Here is an 18,273-nt window from a genome sequence, read left to right on the forward strand (position 1 = left end):
ATGCCTAATCAGTCCAACATGGCCTGTCAACTTGAATTATCTGTTTGTCTTCCTATTTACTGTATCTGTCTGTCTACAGTTCTTCATATCTCTGTGAAGATCAGTTATTGGGGCCTGTGTTTTCTTCTGACTAGAATGGCTACCAGATGATCCTTCCTGGTGATATGTTGATGATTTGCTAATTTATGGCTTTTAAAATCTAGGAATCTGAAAACACTGCTGAGAGTTCAGGCTGGGGATCACGTGGGCCCCATGACGAGAGGGCTGAACAGCTTACTTGTTGAGGGATTGAAGTTTGTATAAAAAGCAAAGTGGCAGTCACATTTCAGCCAGAGGGATGTCTGTGATGCAGAAATCTTATAGACACCATCCCTCCTAGGAACAGCACCCCATTCATTCACAGGCCGAGGAGGAGGGAGGGGGAATGCTGTCTGTGTTACACATGGACAGGAAGGAACAGGACTTGGGGCTCAACCCAAGACAACATCCTATGAATTAACCCCACATCCTATTTCCAAGCACTGGGGTCAGACCATCTCAGAATGAGAACAGGAGAAAGTATTATTGTAGGAAGGTTCTGACCTCTGGGAACCAAGAAGGGAGGTTTACACAAGCTCTGAGTTTGAACTCCCCAACCCCTTTGGCGGCCAAATAATGTAACGTATCGCTTAAGATAGATGTGGCGAATTTGGAGATTTTCACAAGCCTGAACAACGCACCTGGCATGTTGCAAGCACTCAGAAAACAGACATGGATGAGATCAAGACGAAGGCAGGACTCACATTAGTTCTTTTGGGGGCAGGAAAAGGACAATGGGGGTAGATTAAACGAGTCTTTATAAAGAAATGATCCCTGTCCTGGTGCAGCGGAACATTTAAGATCCCAATTCTTCTTTTAAACAATGGTCTAGAACCAGGTGGGCAAAATCTGAGCAGTGGAGAAAGTGGAATTTCATGCTGATACAAGACAGCTGGGCAGGAGGGAACAGAAAGTGGTCTCAGAGAAGAACGAAGGATGTGAGGGAGATGAAGGGCTGATTTCCGATCAGAGAGGATGGCCTCCCCTGGTAAGCCAGTGGACAGCACTACTGTAGGCAAACTAGGGCCTGAAACACAAATCAGATTTTTAAAGACCTAGTCCCTTGGAGGTAGAACTAAAGACCAACAGTTGCAGGAGGGGTTCCCATAATATTAATTTTAAAACCTAGAGTGTTAGCTCCCCTCTGCCTAGGCAGTAATGAAAGTTGTTGAGTAGGCTGTAACAGCCCTTCCTCTGAGGTGTCACCTCCCTAGACCACTTTATCCCTGTAAATCATCCCTGTTTTGCTCTATAACAGAATCTTAGATCTATCTTACTTTTGTTGCATGTATTAAAATCTTTACTTGGCACTTCCTTTTATTCCTACCCTTGCCATTGCCTGTTACCTTCCGGACATGTAACCTCCACATGGCAGGTAGCATGCATACCTGCCCGACATGTGGTCCTGACTGAGTGTCACAGCCTGAGCAAGTCAACCAGTGGAGGTGACAGCAGGAGTGGAGAGCAAGGCAGGCAACTCACTGTGCTCTGCTCTTCGTTCTTGCAATTTTGTTCTAAATGTTTGAATGCTTTACAAAATATGAGCACTGACATCGAAGGACATAATAAAGTACTCTTCTTCATCTTTAAATGGAAAAGCATGATAAAGTCTTGACATTGTTGTTCTTTAGTCATGTGGGACTCTTTGCAACCCTATGGACTATAGCCTGCCAGGCTCCTCTGACCATGGGATTCTCCAGGCAAGAATACTGGAGTGGGGTGCCATGTCCCTCCTCCAGGGGATCTTCCCAACCTAAGGATCAAACCTGTGTCTCTTATGTCTCCTGCACTGGCAGGCAGGTTCTTTGCCACTAGTGCCACCTGGGAAACCTCATGATAAAGTTGGCCCACCTCTATGGTATTAAGGTGGCTTCTTACAACCCTGAGGCCACACCTAGGTTGAAGGCAGACCACCCAAACTCCTTCCAGGAGGACACTGCCTTTTAAGGGTTGAGATTTTCACTCAAAGCTATGAAATAAACCCAGGGAACCCACCCAGGATTTTCCAAGACGGGCAACTGCTTTTCAAGTTCTCATTGACAGTTAAGAAACCACTATTACAGAAGTGCCCTGAGCTGTGCAGACCAGCTGGGAAAGTGAAAGGCACAGGTAGATATGTTAGCCAGGGCAAAGAATGCTCTTCTTCAGATGATAAGCAGGTAGGCTGTGCCCAGGAGAGAGAGTCCGTGTCTGGCAGATCATGACAATCCCACCACAGCCGGCCCTCTAGGAAATGATCTCCCCAGGAAGGATGGAACCAGGAAGCGGAGAACAGGTAGAAACCCACAAATCTCATTTTGGCCAATGATCTTTCTGTCCATTCTTAAGAGACCCTCGTTGTTAGACATGTTCAAGAGGTAAACACTTTTCCAGTCTAACAAGATGAGAAAAACTAGGAAGAAATGGTTCTGTCCCCTCTCTACCTTTTTGTCCTTGACCCTAGGGCCAGGCTCTTTAGAGGCACTAGGTAAGTAGACGGGGGAGAGGGGCCCAAAGTGATGCTCAGGCCTTTACCTTCCTCATCATCTTATAGGCAATGTTTTGGCCCCACTGTGGGTAGAGGTGGAAGAAAAGTTACAGTGATAGGATCACTGACTTTAGAGCAGAAAGGAGTCTCAAGAGATGATTGAGAGAAGCAGCATGGCCCAGTGGAGCAGACTGCGCCTGGGTTCAAGTCCCAGACTGACCCTTCACTAGGGTTGTGATGTCAGGCAAGTCACTGCAAATGGAGATGATGGTGATACCTTCCTCACACAGTTGCCATGGGGATGCAGAGGGATGGAAGCACCTGTAGATATTATCATTGCCACAGAAGCCAGTCACAAGATTTGGGTTCTATTGATTCACGCTCTCATTTCCAGAAGTATGTGTCACTCCTCCACCTATATAAGGAGGTCTAAGAGAATCCATTGGACATTTATGTTTCACAGACAGATTTCAGGAATAGGAGTTAGAGCCAGGTTCATCTGTAACACCCATTCCCCAGCTAGAAGGGGACACAGACTCCTCGCTCAGTCAAGGATCTTCCTCCCAGTAAGTTACATTCAGTGCTTGGCCCCCTTTCCAGATTCCTTGTCCTCAACTGTCCATCCTTCTCTCTACGTCCTCCAAGCATTAGCTACCAGGAATCAGTAGAACAATCAAAACCCATCTATCCTCCCATCTCCCAACCACTTGGCCTGGGGCTGCTTCAGTTTCAGGCCCCAGGAGCCCCATCATGGGAAGTCCAATGTCTGGATGGCTCCCCAGTCCAGCTGTCTCTGACAAGAGGGTTACCGCAGATGGATTCTTCTCTCTGGCCGATTATTTTCCATGGCCCTTGGCCATGTGACCTCGGACCATGATCTTGTCAGTTCTCATAAACTAACCAGGAGTAGGTTGAGTCACAAACAGAGAGGAAACCTCTGGGGAAAACAGCAGGAGCTGTGGGAGGAAGAAGAGCAAGCTGGGATCCCAAAGGCCATGGGAGCCTCACCCCTCCACTCTACCACCTCTGAGAGGCTTTGAACTTACAGGAAGGGAAAGAAGTGGAGACAGTGGCCTTGAGGCAGGCTGGGCTACAGGAGGGCTACTCTTCTGAATAAGATCTAAGGTCTCAGCCCAAAGAGACTAATTGTTCCCAAGACCTCAACTAGAGAGACTGCCTGACAAGATACTGGTTAGACCTTTGGTTATTGACCAAGTCCCTATCTTAGGGACTACATCATAATGGATAAACTAGAGAATGACTCTCTTTCTCTCTCTCTCTCTCTCTCTCACACACACACACACACACCCCTATATCTACTGTTGGCTCTGGGTGTCCTGGAGGAGATCAGGCCAGGGATGTTGATAAGAACATAGGCATGAGCAACTGTGAGCCCTGGATGCTATGTTGCTGGTGAGGATGTTCTGGGGACACTACATGAACTGTTTCTATTATGCCAACATAGATTAGAACTGAAAAGGATGTGTAACTGAAATTTTCATATTCTCCAAAATCCTGAAATTGGGTGTTGTGTGAACAATACCCCATGGCTCTCTACCTAAATTTTTTTGACTTTAAATAATCTTTGAATTTCCAATTCATGTGTCTCCGTGGCTTTGGGTCAGACGTTACCTTGAGTTCTCTGACAAGTTAATGCATTATTAAAGAAGTTACATTCTGTGCAAAATGTGCACACATAAACAAATCCCTTAACTGTGTATATGTTTAAGTTACTTTCTGGGCATCCATCTGATGAAATCTTAGGGAGAACTGATACATGGACATGTGTCCGTGGGTATAACACATATATTTATGCATACACAAAAACACAGGGCGAAGCACACTATTTTAAGTATGAATTCTACCTTTCAACAAAGTTTAGCTGCTTTTCTTTTGCAAATGCATTTAATTTTATCTGGAAACTTTTTGACGTTAGAAATAGAACAACTGTAGTTTCTCATTATGTTTGCTGCCAGAATCCATGCTTGGTTGCTCAACTAAAGACCTTATATTGCTAATTACTACCACATGCCCATATCCCAAGCGAAAGAAAACTTATTGATTCTGACAGCCCATTCTCTCAACACTGAATTCCAAATGAAAACTCAAATTTTGGCCAAACATAACATTTCATCAATCTTGTTCTACTGACTAGAAAAACAACATCAAACAAAGGGTGCTAATGGCCCTTTATTACCGTTCCTTTCCCAAGCTTATATTTTCTGATGAAAGATCTAAGTGACCAAAGGGCTTCTTTAAACTACTTAGTAATTAGCTTTTGAACCAGGAAACGATGCGTAAAGTAAAGCGAACAGTCCCAGTGCTGATGACAGAACCTATTTTCTGTCCGCAGGGTCGGGGGACCTCAGAGACCCAGAGTGAACATTAAAGGCAAAGTGTGCATTTTCATAAAGGGAGAAGAGAAAAGAGAAAAAAACCAGGGTAAAAGTAGTGATAAAAGATGATGGAGATGGAGCCAGAACAAAAGCTGCGGGAAGTCTGTGATCTGAAGCCTTTGACGCAGGGGTTTGAGCAGAGGTGCCACGGCCAAGGGGCAACCGGATGGGACTGGAGTGGGTGAGTGACTGTGGGTCTCAGGGCCTCATCTGGGTCACCCGTCAACAAAAGTCCCCCGCCAGCAGGCCCACCCACACTGGACTATGGCAGCTATTTTGGAGGGGAAAAAAAAAATGTACCTGGAGTGAGAGTCGGGAAGTATTTTCAACACAGACATCAGGGCAATTGATTTTATTGACATCTTCAGGGGCGGTGAGGGAGAGGGGAAGGCTGGCTGAGACAGTGGCCTGGGGAGGCCATAAGGCAGCCTGTGTGCCCCGAGTGCCTTCTGCTTTATGGCGACCTGTCCGCTCCTTCAAGGCAAAACGAACCGAGAGGTTGTTTTCCTCTTGGCATGGAATAAATGACCAGAGAAAATGTCTGGACTTATTTGGCCTTTTGGATCTAACCAATGGCCCAGAAATCGGAACAGCTTGGTTCTAATCTCATCCAGGGTTGTTACGATAATAGGAGGAGGGCTCCATCAGAGGGGAGGTGGGAGAATGGCTGCCTCCCCGGAAAAGACGCCAACTGGCCTCCTCTGTCCTCCGTGCCTTTGAAAGGAAACGGGTGTCCTGTGGGTAGTTCAAGAAAATGAGTCCTTTTCCCCACCTCCTCATTTTCTAAACAGAGGACTGGACACCTGAGCTCAGGATGCAGTGGGATCACTGATAGGAGAAGTCACTTCCAAAGTGACTGTCAGGCAAGGAGGAGCTGGCGGGTGGAAACACAATGCTGCTGCTTTTATCTTTCTCTTAAAGAGCAAATAGGCTATTTAGGAATTCATTTGAGAATGCATAATCATGGCTGATTGTGTTGTATAGCAGAAACCAACACAACACTGTAAAAATTAACAAATATGTATTTACATTTAATCAAAAGCTGTGGCTCAGATGATAAAGAATCTGCCTGCAATACAGGAAACCTGGGTTTGATGCCTGGGTCGGGAAGACCCCCTGGAGACAGGAATGGCAACACACTCCAATATTCTTGTCTAGAGAATTCTATGGACAGAGGAGCCTGGTGGGCTACAGTCCATGGAGTAGCTAAGAGTCAGACGTGCCTGAGTGAAATTTTTAAAATGTATGGGATAAGAACAAAACAAAAAAAACCCTCTAATTCCATGATAGGAACTTCCATGCCTGGGGAAGCGGCAAAGTGATAAAAATATTCTGTATCTTGGTCTGGGCGGTAGTTCCTGGGTGTGTACATAGGTACAAAATCCTTGAGATGTACATAAAGATGTGTATATCTTACTCTATGGAAGTTAAAATGAAAACCCAAACTCAAAAGCCAACAAAATTCAATGCTCAAAAAAGCTTTGAAAGAAAAACAGTACAGAATGGTTGCTTCCACCCTGCCTCCCTCCACCTTCTCCTTTGAGACAGAGCAGTCAAGGCCTTACATCTACTTAGAAGTAAAACTTCCAGCTGATAACAACACACACTGACAGTGATATTGACAAAATGATGTGAGCACAAATCGAAACAGTCCCCAAGAAGAAAGCATTCATGTATGGAAAGCCAAACAAAAGATGCATCAGGAAGCCCACGCAGTGCCCTGAAATACTATAAACATATTTCTTGTCCAGAAGGAATTTCAACCGAGTAATGAGTCCCTTTGAGGACACGCTTGGTGCCTCCTGGCTAAAGAGACCTGGTCTCCTGGTGACCAGAGTGCCAGTGTGACCTTGATCTTGCCCTCCTTGGGACTTCCCTGCTGGAGTATGAACCCATGGTTTGGCTGCACAAAAACCCCATAAGATGGCACCTCTTTAGTCTTAGGGACCAGAATGGAATCAATCACCTAATTAATATAAAGAATGAATAAACTGGGCTTACACATTAGGGATCAGAATAGAAAATATGAGTTCAGGGACACATGGACTCCTTCTAGGACAAATCAATCATGTCTCTTGGAAAGATGGGTGGGGAAGAGAGTTGTGAACGGGAACAGGTCTCAGTAGCTGATCTTCGTGATAACTTGGAGGGGTCATTCTGACATGTCACGCCCCACACAGAATGTGGCCCTTCAGATGGGGTGTAAGGGGGGCAGGATTCAGGTGTCACCGCATAGGGGCTCTGAAAGTCACTCAACCACATCTCTTGTGATGCAACTGACTTACTTTCTGCCTCCATGTTTGTTAAAAGTCCCGCCGAATTTATTCCGATTCAGGATGAGAGCAGCAATTTCGGGCACGTAGCGGGCAAACATTGCCTACATGCATGAAACAAAGAAACAAGAGCCAAAAAAAAAATGGCATGCAGAGAGGATTCTACCGCAGTGGAGGCAGCAAAACCTCTTGGCATACTTACTTTCTTCCACTAACCGCACTATAGGAGCCCCCGTATTTCTTGCGGTTTCCTATTAACTCTATGATTTCAGGGACGTAGCTGGCAAACATGGCCTGAGGAGAAGATAGGAGACAGAAGAGAGACTAAAACGACAGGCCAAAGAAAGGGGGTGACCTTTTCAGAAGGGGGAGGGGGGAAATACTAAGATCTGAAAACACAAAAGGACTAGAACTGCAAAGGTACATATTCATGGGCTGGATTGTATTTAAAAAAAAAAGAGCAAGCTTCTGAAGTTACATAGGACAAAAAACAAACATTAACCAATCTCGACAACTAAAAAAAAAACAAAAAAATCAGTTAAGAAAAATGTAAAGGAGACAGGAATAAATAAATTGACATCTAGTTCTACTTCCTGAAGAGAAATAAGGGGAGGCATGCTAGAGAAATAACACACACACACACACACACACACACACTCATTCATAAACTTACACACAATTTTAAGAGAAAACCTTTCTTTCTAATTAAAATTCAAATGAGAATCCATGCCTTTATGAGAGATCAAAGACAATAAACACCAAGAGAAGATTTAAAAATATATAAACTTTTCCATTAAAAAAAAATCACTAAAAAGCACACAAGGTAAATTTAGGAAATCACATGGGAGGAAAGAATAGCAAGGAGAAACACAAATCTGCCATGTTTTGTCCAACAAACACTGTGCTTGTGGCTGGATAATGCGGTCGTGTGATCTGCAGGGACCTCACGGGTACCGCAGGAACGCTGTGAGCATGTACACACCACACGTACATTTATATACATTTCTCAAATGTATATGCCATATGCAGACAAAACAGAGAGTGTGTTTGCATGAGATAAATGCATGTGCGGTGTACATATGTGAAAGCTGTGTGTGAGTTTAGGTTTATCTGACACACAGCAAAAATCTAAACATCGAATGGGCTACTCTGAAAGACAAAATGCAGTCACCACCGATGAGTGGCCAGAAATCCCCCTTGAAAAGTAACCCACCAAGATGATCTGCATAGACCAGAAAAGCAAACAGTGCGACTTTCTGACTTACAGAGTGAGGGCGGAAACACCCACCCATGTCGCCGTGTAAGGGAGTTGTGGTCTGTTTACAAAATCACATTCAGCCCATGTGGTGATGTCCACCTGGGGACTAGTAGGCTCTCTGTCCTCTGGGGTGGGGACCCTCCTCTTTAGGGCAAGGGCCCAGCCACAGTGTTTGTTGGAAGTTTGGGGAGGACTGGGATAGGGGTGGGGAGCTCTTGAAACCGCAAATTGTCTACAGAGTATCAACATTATCTACCTGGTCAGGTGACAGCACTGTCCTTGCAGAATATCAGAGGCTGGATTACATTATGAAGGTACAGACCCTTTCACTTGATAAGTGAGCATCCCTTTCTTAAGACAATTAGGTTTGCTTCAGGCTAAATGACGGTCCCTCACAAGGACACTGTGCCTGGGTCTCGGAAACAAACTCAGTACACAAAAGAAACAGGCAGAAAAGGCACGTGGCATCTGGGACTGCCTTAACTGGACTGGGACACTAAGGAAGTCACTTGCCTCGAATGCAGAAACACAGGCTCAAATACACAGCCTTCAGAAAATGGATAATAGAAAATATCAATGATCACAAAATCAACATCGTAAGAAAGCTTTTTTACCAGTCCCCCGAGGATGAAGAAGACCATGAAGAGACGCCCGAGCGTGGTTTTTGCATATACATCCCCGTAACCAACAGTGGACATGGTCACCATGAGCAGGTAGACACATTCCCAGTAGGTAAGAGCCTGGTTGTTTTGGAAATTTTCCCATGGGTCCCCTGAATTCTCCACCTAAATCAAGGAGACAGGGGAGAGAAAGGAAAAACATTATAGGTGTAATAAACCAGAAACATCAAAACTCCAGCATCTAGGCTACTTTTGGATGTTCTGCATCTTCAACCGCAGGAGTTTGCTGCCCCAAGTGGAGCTCTGTAAGTTGGGCTCACAGCCTCTGAACAGGTAGTGGAAGAAATGGAGTGAAAGCCATACCCACATACCCACCAGGCTGATGGGGGCAGAGACGGGAAGGAACTGAGGTACATATCCAGAGTCCGTTTTCTTCTCATTGTTAAAGATCTGAGGCCAGCAGAATTTTAGGGCACTGCCTCTGGCTGTGTGTTACAGCATTCTTTTCCAGCAAAGAGCCAGAGAGCCCTGCTCTGGTCGAGAGTTTGCTCAGTCCCAAAGAAATCCTGGACCCTCCCACAGAAAGCCTCCTCATTTCATCCTTTTGACTAAGGAGATGCCCGAGGGACCCTGCTCCTTCAGATTATGCGCCCAAACCGTGAACAGCATCTCTCAGAGCCTGACCAGGCTCTCCCTGCTTTGCAGAAGATCAGGGACCACTCTGCCCTGCAAACTGCAGTAGCCTCCCTCAGAAGCACAAAATGTGAGCTCAGGAGAACTATCCCGAACTGCACACTGTAGACCAAGGACCAGCAAGCTTAGCCTGTGCAGGGCCAGATGGTCAATATTTTCGGCTTTGCGGCCCATAGGGTTTCTGCTTTCTGTGGGGAAACTCATCTCTGCAGGTGTAGCAGGAAATCTCTCAGAGTCAACGGGTGTGGAAGGCTTCTGCCCCTGACTTCTTTTTGTTCAGTCGCTCAGTCATGTCTGACTCTTTGCAACCCCATGGCCTGCAACACGCCAGGTTTCCCTGTCCTTAACCATCTCCTGGAGCTTGCTCAAACTCATGTCCATTGAGTCGGTGATGCCATCCAATCATCTCATCCTCTGTTGTCCCCTTCTCCTCCTGCCTTCAATCTTTCCCAGCATCTGGGTCTTTTCTAATGAATCAGCTCTTTGCATCAGGTGGACAAAGTACTGGAGCTTCAGCCTCAGCATCAGTCATTCCAATGAATATTCAGGGTTGATTTCCTTTAGGATTGATCAGTTTGATCTTCTTGTAGTTCAAGGAACTCTCAAGAGTCTTCTCAAACACCATGGCTCAAAAGCATTCAGCCTTCTTTACGGTCCAACTTTCACATCAATACATGACTACTGGAAAAACCATAGTGTTGACTGTATGGACTTTTGTTAGCAAAGTAATGTCTCTGCTTTTTAATGTTCTGTCTAGGTTGGTCACAGCTTTTCTTCCAAGGAACAAGCCTCTTTTAATTTCATGACTGCAGTAACCATCTGCAGTGATTTGGAGCCCAAGAAAATAGTCTGTCACTGTTTCCATTGTTTCCCCATCTATTTGCATGAAGTGATGGGACCGGATGCCATGATCTTCTTTTTCTGAACGTTGAGTTTTAAGCCAGTTTTTTCACTCTCCTCTTTCACCTTTACCTGCAGTTGCCCATCTCTGCTTTAGACTCAAAACACTTCCTGTCCTCCCATCACCTATGATGTGCCAACAAATGTGAGGCAGGTAGGAGAGATTTTGCAGAGGAGAGGGGCCCAGCCCTCCCATACACCCGAAGGCCAATGCCTGTGACCTGCGAGAATGGTCCCTGTGGATGGCCGGCCCCAAGCCTCCCTCCAGACCGCCAGCCTGCCTCTGCAGAAAGTTTCCAAGACCTGGCCTCTTTCACACATCAGTGCTTATCCTCAATGTGCCCTTTCTCGTGCAGGTTTCCTGGTGAAGCAGAATGTATTGGGTTGGCCCAAAAGTTCATTTGGGTCTTTCCATAAAATGTTATGAAATGAACTTTTTGTCTAACCCAGTACTTCACACGACAGTAAGGTGAGGTCACTGCAGATTGAAAACAACCAACTAACCCTCCATATCTGTGCTTTTCGACACTTGGCAGAGTTAGAGTGATTATCTAAGGGTGATTTCATCCAAGAATCTCATCAGCATAAAAGGGTGGGTGGGGTGGGGAACCATCAGATCCAGTAACTGAGTGATAGCTCAGAAGTTTTCCTTTGAATGCTAATCACAAAAATCCCAATGGGAGATAGGTAACAAAGCTTCCTTCCATCCATTAAGTGGACTGAAGCTCAACAAGAGAAGGGCAAATTTACTCAAAACTTCTGTTAGATGATGCTCCTTCAGTTGTAATAGTTTGTGTTTGTATGAAGCACACTTCTCAAAATAGCTATACTCTCCAAAAGCAAGCAGAAATCTGCCCAGGGAATGTGAGTACAGCTTGACTTCATAATATAAGGCTTTCAGTGAGTTGTTAATTTAAAAGAATTAACATTTTTGAGATGCAAAATAACTTGACAGGTAATCAAGCAAAAGAATCAAAGAGGCCTTTTAGTAAGGGGGAGTGAGTGAAAGTCACTCATTCGTGTCTGACTCTTTGTGACCCCATGGACTATACAGTCCATGGAATTCTCCAGGCCAGAATCCTGGAGTGGGAAGCCATTCCCTTCTCCAGGGGATCTTCCCAACGCAGGGATCGAACCCAAGTCTCCCACATTGCAAGCGGATTCTTTACCAGTTGGGCTACCAAGGAAGCCCTTATAAGGGAAAAGTGAAGAGAAATTGAGGAATCTGTTATTTGTTACTTACTAAGAGTCTGATGCTAGGAGGGATTGGGGGCGGGAGGAGACGGGGACGATAGAGAATGAGATGGCTGGATGGCATCACCGACTCTATGGACATGAGTTTGAGTGAACTCCGGGAGTTGGTGATGGACAGGGAGGCCTGGCGTGCTGTGATTCATGGGGTCGCGGAGAGTTGGACACGACTGAGAGACTGAACTGAACTGCAGAGCTGTGTGGCTCAGCTGGTAAAGAATCCACCCGCAATGCGGGAGACCAGGGTTCGATCCCCGGGTTGGGAGATCCCCTGGAGAAGGGAATAGGTTCCCAATCCAGTATTCTGGCCTGGAGAATTCCATGGACTGTATATCTAGCCCATGGGGTCGCAAAGAGTTGGACACGACTGAGGAACTTACACTTCACTTCAAGAAATGGGGATCAGACTTCCAATCTGGTCGAAACCTTTGCCAGCGATTGCTTAGGAAGCACTGCCATCTTGTGGTTTGCTGGGGTTATTGCAGAAAGAATTAAAAAAAAAAAAATCTACGGAAGCCCCTGCCCTAGCTATACAGGTGAGCTGAAAAACACAGGTTTAGAGTGTGAACCGGAGAAGGCAATGGCAACCCACTCCAATATTCTTGCCTGGAGAATCCCAGGGACAGAGGAGCCTAGTGGGCTGCCATCTATGGGGTCGCACAGAGTCGGACACGACTGACACGACAGCAGCAGCAGAGTGTGAACATGACTCGCCATTTGGAACTAGTTTGGGTAAAAGGATTGGAAACCTAGACAACTTGTGCGGTTGTTTTTCCTTTTTCTGCATTCTCCAGCAGGGCTGAAGTTTGTCTCCCGGGTAATAAAATGACTCTGAGAGGGTCTTCTTCCAAAAAAGCCAGAACTGAAGCATCTTCAAGGATACTTACCAAATGGATGAACCCGGCTGCTGTGAGCCACGTGCTGATAAAAATGGAGAGCAGATTCACCAGCTTGATGGAATTACTGTGCAAAAGAGACAAAAAGCAAGATCCCCAAGTTACAGAAGACCCTGTTGGGAATGGCTTCCAGAGCAACAGCACCCCTTTAGGGAGGAGGCAGCCCACCCGCAAGCCCCCAGTGTTCCTCTGTCATAAGGGAAGGATCTGAAAGGCGGCAAATGCAGTTCAGGCTGGAGCCTGTAGGAAGATGACATCTGAGTTGCTGAAAGTGGTCCCTAAATAAACTCCTCTGGTTGTTTAAAATTTTTATTACTTTTTACTTTGAACATTTTTATGTCTACAGAAATAGTGAAAGAAGGGTATAATAAAGACTGGGATACCCTTTACCTAACATTTTGCCACATTGGCTTTATCTGTATATTTTCCCTCTTTCTCCTTTTTTTCTAGATGAGACCATTTACAAGCACGTTGTAGACATCACGACACAACCTTTTAAACTCTTCAGCACTCAACACCTAAGAAGAACACAATGTAAAACAATCATAGTACAATTGTCCTGCCTAAGGAAATTAACACAGATTCAGTAATATCATCTAATATTCGCTCCCAAGCTAGATTTCTGCAGTTGCTCCAAAATTAGGCTTGTTGATGCTCTCATGTTTTCAACCTAAGTAAGTAATAGAGATAATAATGTGCTACATTTGATGATTACGTGGCTTTAATCTAGGAGTCAGAACTTTTCTAATAAAGGGACAGATAGTAAATATCCAGGCTTTGCTGGGACATAAAGTCTCTGTTGCAACTACATACAGTTCAGTTCAGTTCAGTCGCTCAGTCGTGTCCGACTCTTTGCGACCCCATGAACCACAGCACACCAGGCCTCCCTGTCCATCACCAACTCCCGGAGTTCACTCAAACTCATGTCCATCGAGTTGGTGATGCCATCCAGCCATCTCATTCTCTGTCATCCCCTTCTCCTCCAGCCCCCAATCACTCCCAGCATCAGAGTCTTTTCCAGTGAGTCAACTCTCCGCATGAGGTGGCCAAAGTATTGGAGTTCCAGCTTTAGCATCAGTCCTTCCAATGAACACCCAGGATTGATCTCCTTTAGAATGGACTGGTTGGGTCTCCTTGCAGTCCAAGGGACTCTCAAGAGTCTTCTCCAGCGCCACAGTTCAAAAGCATCAATTCTTCGACGATCAGCTTTCTTCACTGTCCAAATCTCACATCCATACATGACCACAGGAAAAACCATAGCCTTGACCAGACGGACCTTTATTGGCAAAGTAATGTCTCTGCTTTTTAATATACTATCTAGGTTGGTCATAACTTTCCTTCCAAGGAGTAAACATCTTTTAATTTCATGGCTGCAATCAGCATCCACAGTGATTTTGGAACCCAAAAAAATAAAGTCTGACACTATTTCCACTGTTTCTCCATCTATTTCCCATGAAGTGATGGGACCAGATGCCATGATCTTCGTTTTCTGAATGTTGAGCTTCAAGCCAACTTTTTCACTCTCCTCTTTCACTTTCATCAAGAGGCTTTTCAGTTCCTCTTCACTTTCTGCCATAAGGGTGGTATCATCTGCATTTCTGAGGTTATTGATATTTCTCCCAGCAATCTTGATTCCAGCTTGTGCTTCTTCCAGCCCAGCGTTCCTCATGATGTACTCTGCATATAAGTTAAATAAGCAGGGTGACAATATACAACCTTGATGTACTCCTTTTCTTATTTGGAACCAGGCTGTTGTTCCATGTCTAGTTCTAACTGTTGCTTCCTGACCTGCATACAGGTTTCTCAAGAGGCAGGTCAGGGGGTCTGGTATTCCCATCTCTTTCAGAATTTTCCACAGTTTATTGTGATCCACACAGTCAAAGGCTTTGGCTAGTCAATGAAGCAGAAATAGATGCTTTTCTGGAACTCTCTTGCTTTCTCCATGATCCAGCGGATGTTGGCAATTTGACCTCTTGTGCCTCTGCCTTTTCTAAAACCTGCTTGAACATCTGGGAGTTCACGGTTCACATATTGCTGAAGCCTGGCTTAGAGAATTTTGAGCATGACTTGACTAGCGTGTGAGATGAGTGCAATTGTGCAGTAGTTTGAACATTCTTTGGCATTGCCTTTCTTTGGGATTGGAATGAAGACTGACCTTTTCCAGTCCAGTGGCCACTGCTGAGTTTTCCAAATCTGCTGGCATATTGAGTGCAGCACTCTCACAGCATCATCTTTCAAGACTTGAAATAGCTCAACTGGAATTCCATCACCTCCACTAGCTTTGTTCATGGTGATGCTTTTTAAGGCCCACCTGACTTCACATTCCAAGATGTCTGGCTCTAGGTGAGTGATCACGCCATCGTGATTATCTTGGTTGTGAAGATCTTTTTTGTACAGTTCTTCTGTGTATTCTTGCCACCTCTTCTCAATATCTTCTGCTTCTGTTAGGTCCATACCATTTCTGTCCTTTATCAAGCCCATCTTTGCATGAAATGTTCCCTTGTAATCTCTAATTTTCTTGAAGAGATCTCTTGTTTTTCCTGTTCTGTTGTTTTCCTCTATTTCTTTGTGTTGATCGCTGAGGAAGGCTTTCTTATCTCTCCTTGCTATTCTTTGGAACTCTGCATTCAGATGCTTATATCTTTCCTTTTCTCCTTTGCTTTTCACTTCTCTTCTTTTCACAGCTATTTATAAGGCCTCTCCAGACAGCCATTTTGCTTTTTTGCATTTCTTTTCCATGGGGATGGTCTTGGTCCCTGTCTCCTGTACAATGTCACGAACCTCCGTCCATAGTTCATCAGGAACTCTGTCTATCAGCTCTAGTCTGGAGACGTATAAAGGAATTAGTTGTGGCTGTGTTCCAATAAAACTTTATTTACAAAGACAGGCAGTAGGCTGACTGGCCCATAGGCTATGTATTTGCCATTCTCTGCTTAATTCTCCTTTAATCTGTATATAACACACCCCGCCTACCCATCCCCCCCACCACACACACACATACACACACCCTTTTTATTCTGTTTTCTGTGACTATTTTATTTTCTATGCACCCAAGCCTGCTGTTATCCAGAAAGTCCCATATTCTGGTTTTGTCTGACTATTGCCCCCTGACTAGATCCTGTTTCAATACATCTGTTGAGAATACCTGCCTGGGATGGCATCACATCAGGAAATTTCAACTCTGTTATACCGGGTTCAGACACTTAGTATCTGTGGGAGCCCCAGGTGGTGCCACTGAGAGGCACCAGGTTCCGTTTGTAATGAATATGCCAGCTGGGGAGTGGGACTCTGGGGCCATAGGAATATCCTATTCCCCAGCAATCTTATCCCTAAAAATTTCAGCATCCACTGGTGTTCTTTGAGATCAACTGGAACTCACTAGATATCTAGGTCCCTGAGAATAGGGGCCTTGTTGGCCAGAAGCCTGAGAGTGGGAGTCCCTGGTGCACAGTAGGGCCTCTAAGAATTTGCACAGAGTGAGCTGGCCTCCCCTCTGCATCCTTCCTACCTTCCTTCACCCCGTTTACTTCCACTGGGTGTACAGCTCTTCAACCATTGTTGTCAGGAGGTTGTTCCCCTGTCCAAAGGCTCTCGTGGACTAAAATACTATGTCTACACCGCCTCCTTCCACACTCGCTGAAGTTTCAGATTCTCCTACCACTATTCTTTCTACATAAACTCTTGCAACTTCTATCAAAGCCAAAAATATCTGCCAAGTCTTTGCTTACGCTATGACTCAGCTTGAAAGCCCTCCCCACCTACTGAATATTTCCCTTTCTCCAAAGCTTGGTATAGCCCGCACCTCCTCCTTAAAGTGACTCCACCCACTGGCAATACAAAGTGACCCGTGGCTTTTTTATCTCCAATAATCATTGGCCACCTCATGCGACGAGTTGACTCACTGGAAAAGAGTCTGATGCTAGGAGGCATTGGGGGTGGGAGGAGACGGGGACGACAGAGAATGAGATGGCTGGATGGCTTCACCGACTCAATGGACATGAGTTTGAGTGAACTCCGGGAGTTGGTGATGGACAGGGAGGCCTGGCGTGCTGTGATTCATGGGGTCGCAGAGAGTTGGACACGACTGAGCGACTGAACTGAACTGAATCATTGGACACCAATCCCACTCTCTTAAGCCATCGTTTTTACATTTCTAGTTGACTCTCTTGTGTAACCAACTGCATCATGCAGAAAAGAGCCCTATTTTCTATCTTTTTCAGTCTTCCCAGAGGGGTGTAAAACTGCCCACAGGCTGGTTTAGGCCATCGGACTTAATAGATTGATCTCTGACCCCTTCCACCTCTTTCTCAAGGGAAAATGAATGACTAAAATTCCAAGAGTTTAAGATCACCCCAATAAGAATGGCTAGCACAGTTCTCTCACAGGATTTACCACGTGCAGTGCCATCTGAAGTACTTCATGTATACTCATTCATCTAATCTTCATAAAGACTCTATGAGTGGGTCCCAGGGTTAAGAAACTGACGCAAGTTCACACAAGTAGGCAGCAGACTTGGGATTTGAACCAGGCAGTTTGGCCCCAAAGACTGCCCTTTTGTCCACTACACTGTACAGCAAGTGTCACAGACTGGGGTCCGCCAGAAAGCCCTCCTTGTTGAGAAAGCAAAACTGTGACTCCCCCACACTCTTGCATAGGATATGAAGAGGGTCAGAGGGCACTGCCCCAGAGAGGAGAGAGGTTATCACCATATCCACTGCCCAACCAGTTTCTCAAGGGGAGGCCAGAATAAAGTAAAAGACTCCTCTGAGGTACATCAACCCTGGAAAGTGAGAGACTCACCAGTAACAGGTAGTCAGTAGCAAAGAAAGAGATCTCAGGGATGCCTGTGTTGTTCAACTTTTCAGAAGATAATTAAGTGCTGAGGTGACTCACTTACGTAGTCCTGGATGCTGGAACAAAGCAGTGTCCCAACAATAACCGTGCAGAGCCTTCTTGAGATATTAAAACTATGGGAGTCTCCGCCTCATGGTGCTTTGGAAAATGACCTAATATGGTGATTATTAATCTCTAAGTGATTGTCACAGTGATATTAATAGTGCTTAAGGGAGCTCTCTGTTGTGTAGAGAACATTTAATCATTGTTGCTGAAAGAGTCTCTATTAAGCACTGAAATCTGATTATTTTTATGGCATCTGCATTATTACAGATCCCCAGTATTAGGATTTGCTTTTCAAATTAAACTCTATGACTAGGCAATCATCTAAAAGCTCTATGCAAGAGATACAAGATTAACTCTTGGTGCACTCTCTCCATATTCTAAAATTTGAGCCTCAGCAGGCTGCAAAGAGCTCCATGGAAGGAGGAAAAGTGTTGCAGGGCAGGTCTGTGGACTCTGTGTGGACACTGGAGGTAAAGACTTGAGGGCCAAGTCCAGAAGTCTGGACTGAACCCTAAGGTCCTAAGGATGAGAGTCATTGGAAC

The 18,273-nt window shown here is 45.2% G+C and overlaps 1 protein-coding gene across 15 annotated transcripts in view; it reads right to left on the minus strand.

Moving 5' to 3' along the window:
• KCNMA1 (potassium calcium-activated channel subfamily M alpha 1) overlaps window positions 1–18,273 on the minus strand; it is a 775,740-nt gene that overhangs the window by 234,670 nt on the left and 522,797 nt on the right. For 14 of the 15 annotated variants that reach the window (XM_088842052.1, XM_088842055.1, XM_088842056.1 and 11 more), the window contains 3 exons: window positions 12,824–12,899; window positions 9,087–9,257; window positions 7,417–7,508 (listed from right to left, as the gene is read on the minus strand). In XM_088842052.1, the coding sequence (XP_088698178.1) occupies window positions 7,417–7,508; window positions 9,087–9,257; window positions 12,824–12,899 (339 nt within the window). Of the gene's footprint in view, window positions 1–7,226; window positions 7,319–7,416; window positions 7,509–9,086; window positions 9,258–12,823; window positions 12,900–18,273 lie in introns of all 15 variants that reach the window. The other variant, XM_088842059.1, reaches the window with a different exon arrangement.

This window comes from Moschus berezovskii, chromosome 12, assembly GCF_049115385.1.
Source record: "Moschus berezovskii isolate FMDL1 chromosome 12, NW_MosBer_1.0, whole genome shotgun sequence".
NCBI classification, from domain to species: domain Eukaryota; kingdom Metazoa; phylum Chordata; class Mammalia; order Artiodactyla; family Moschidae; genus Moschus; species Moschus berezovskii.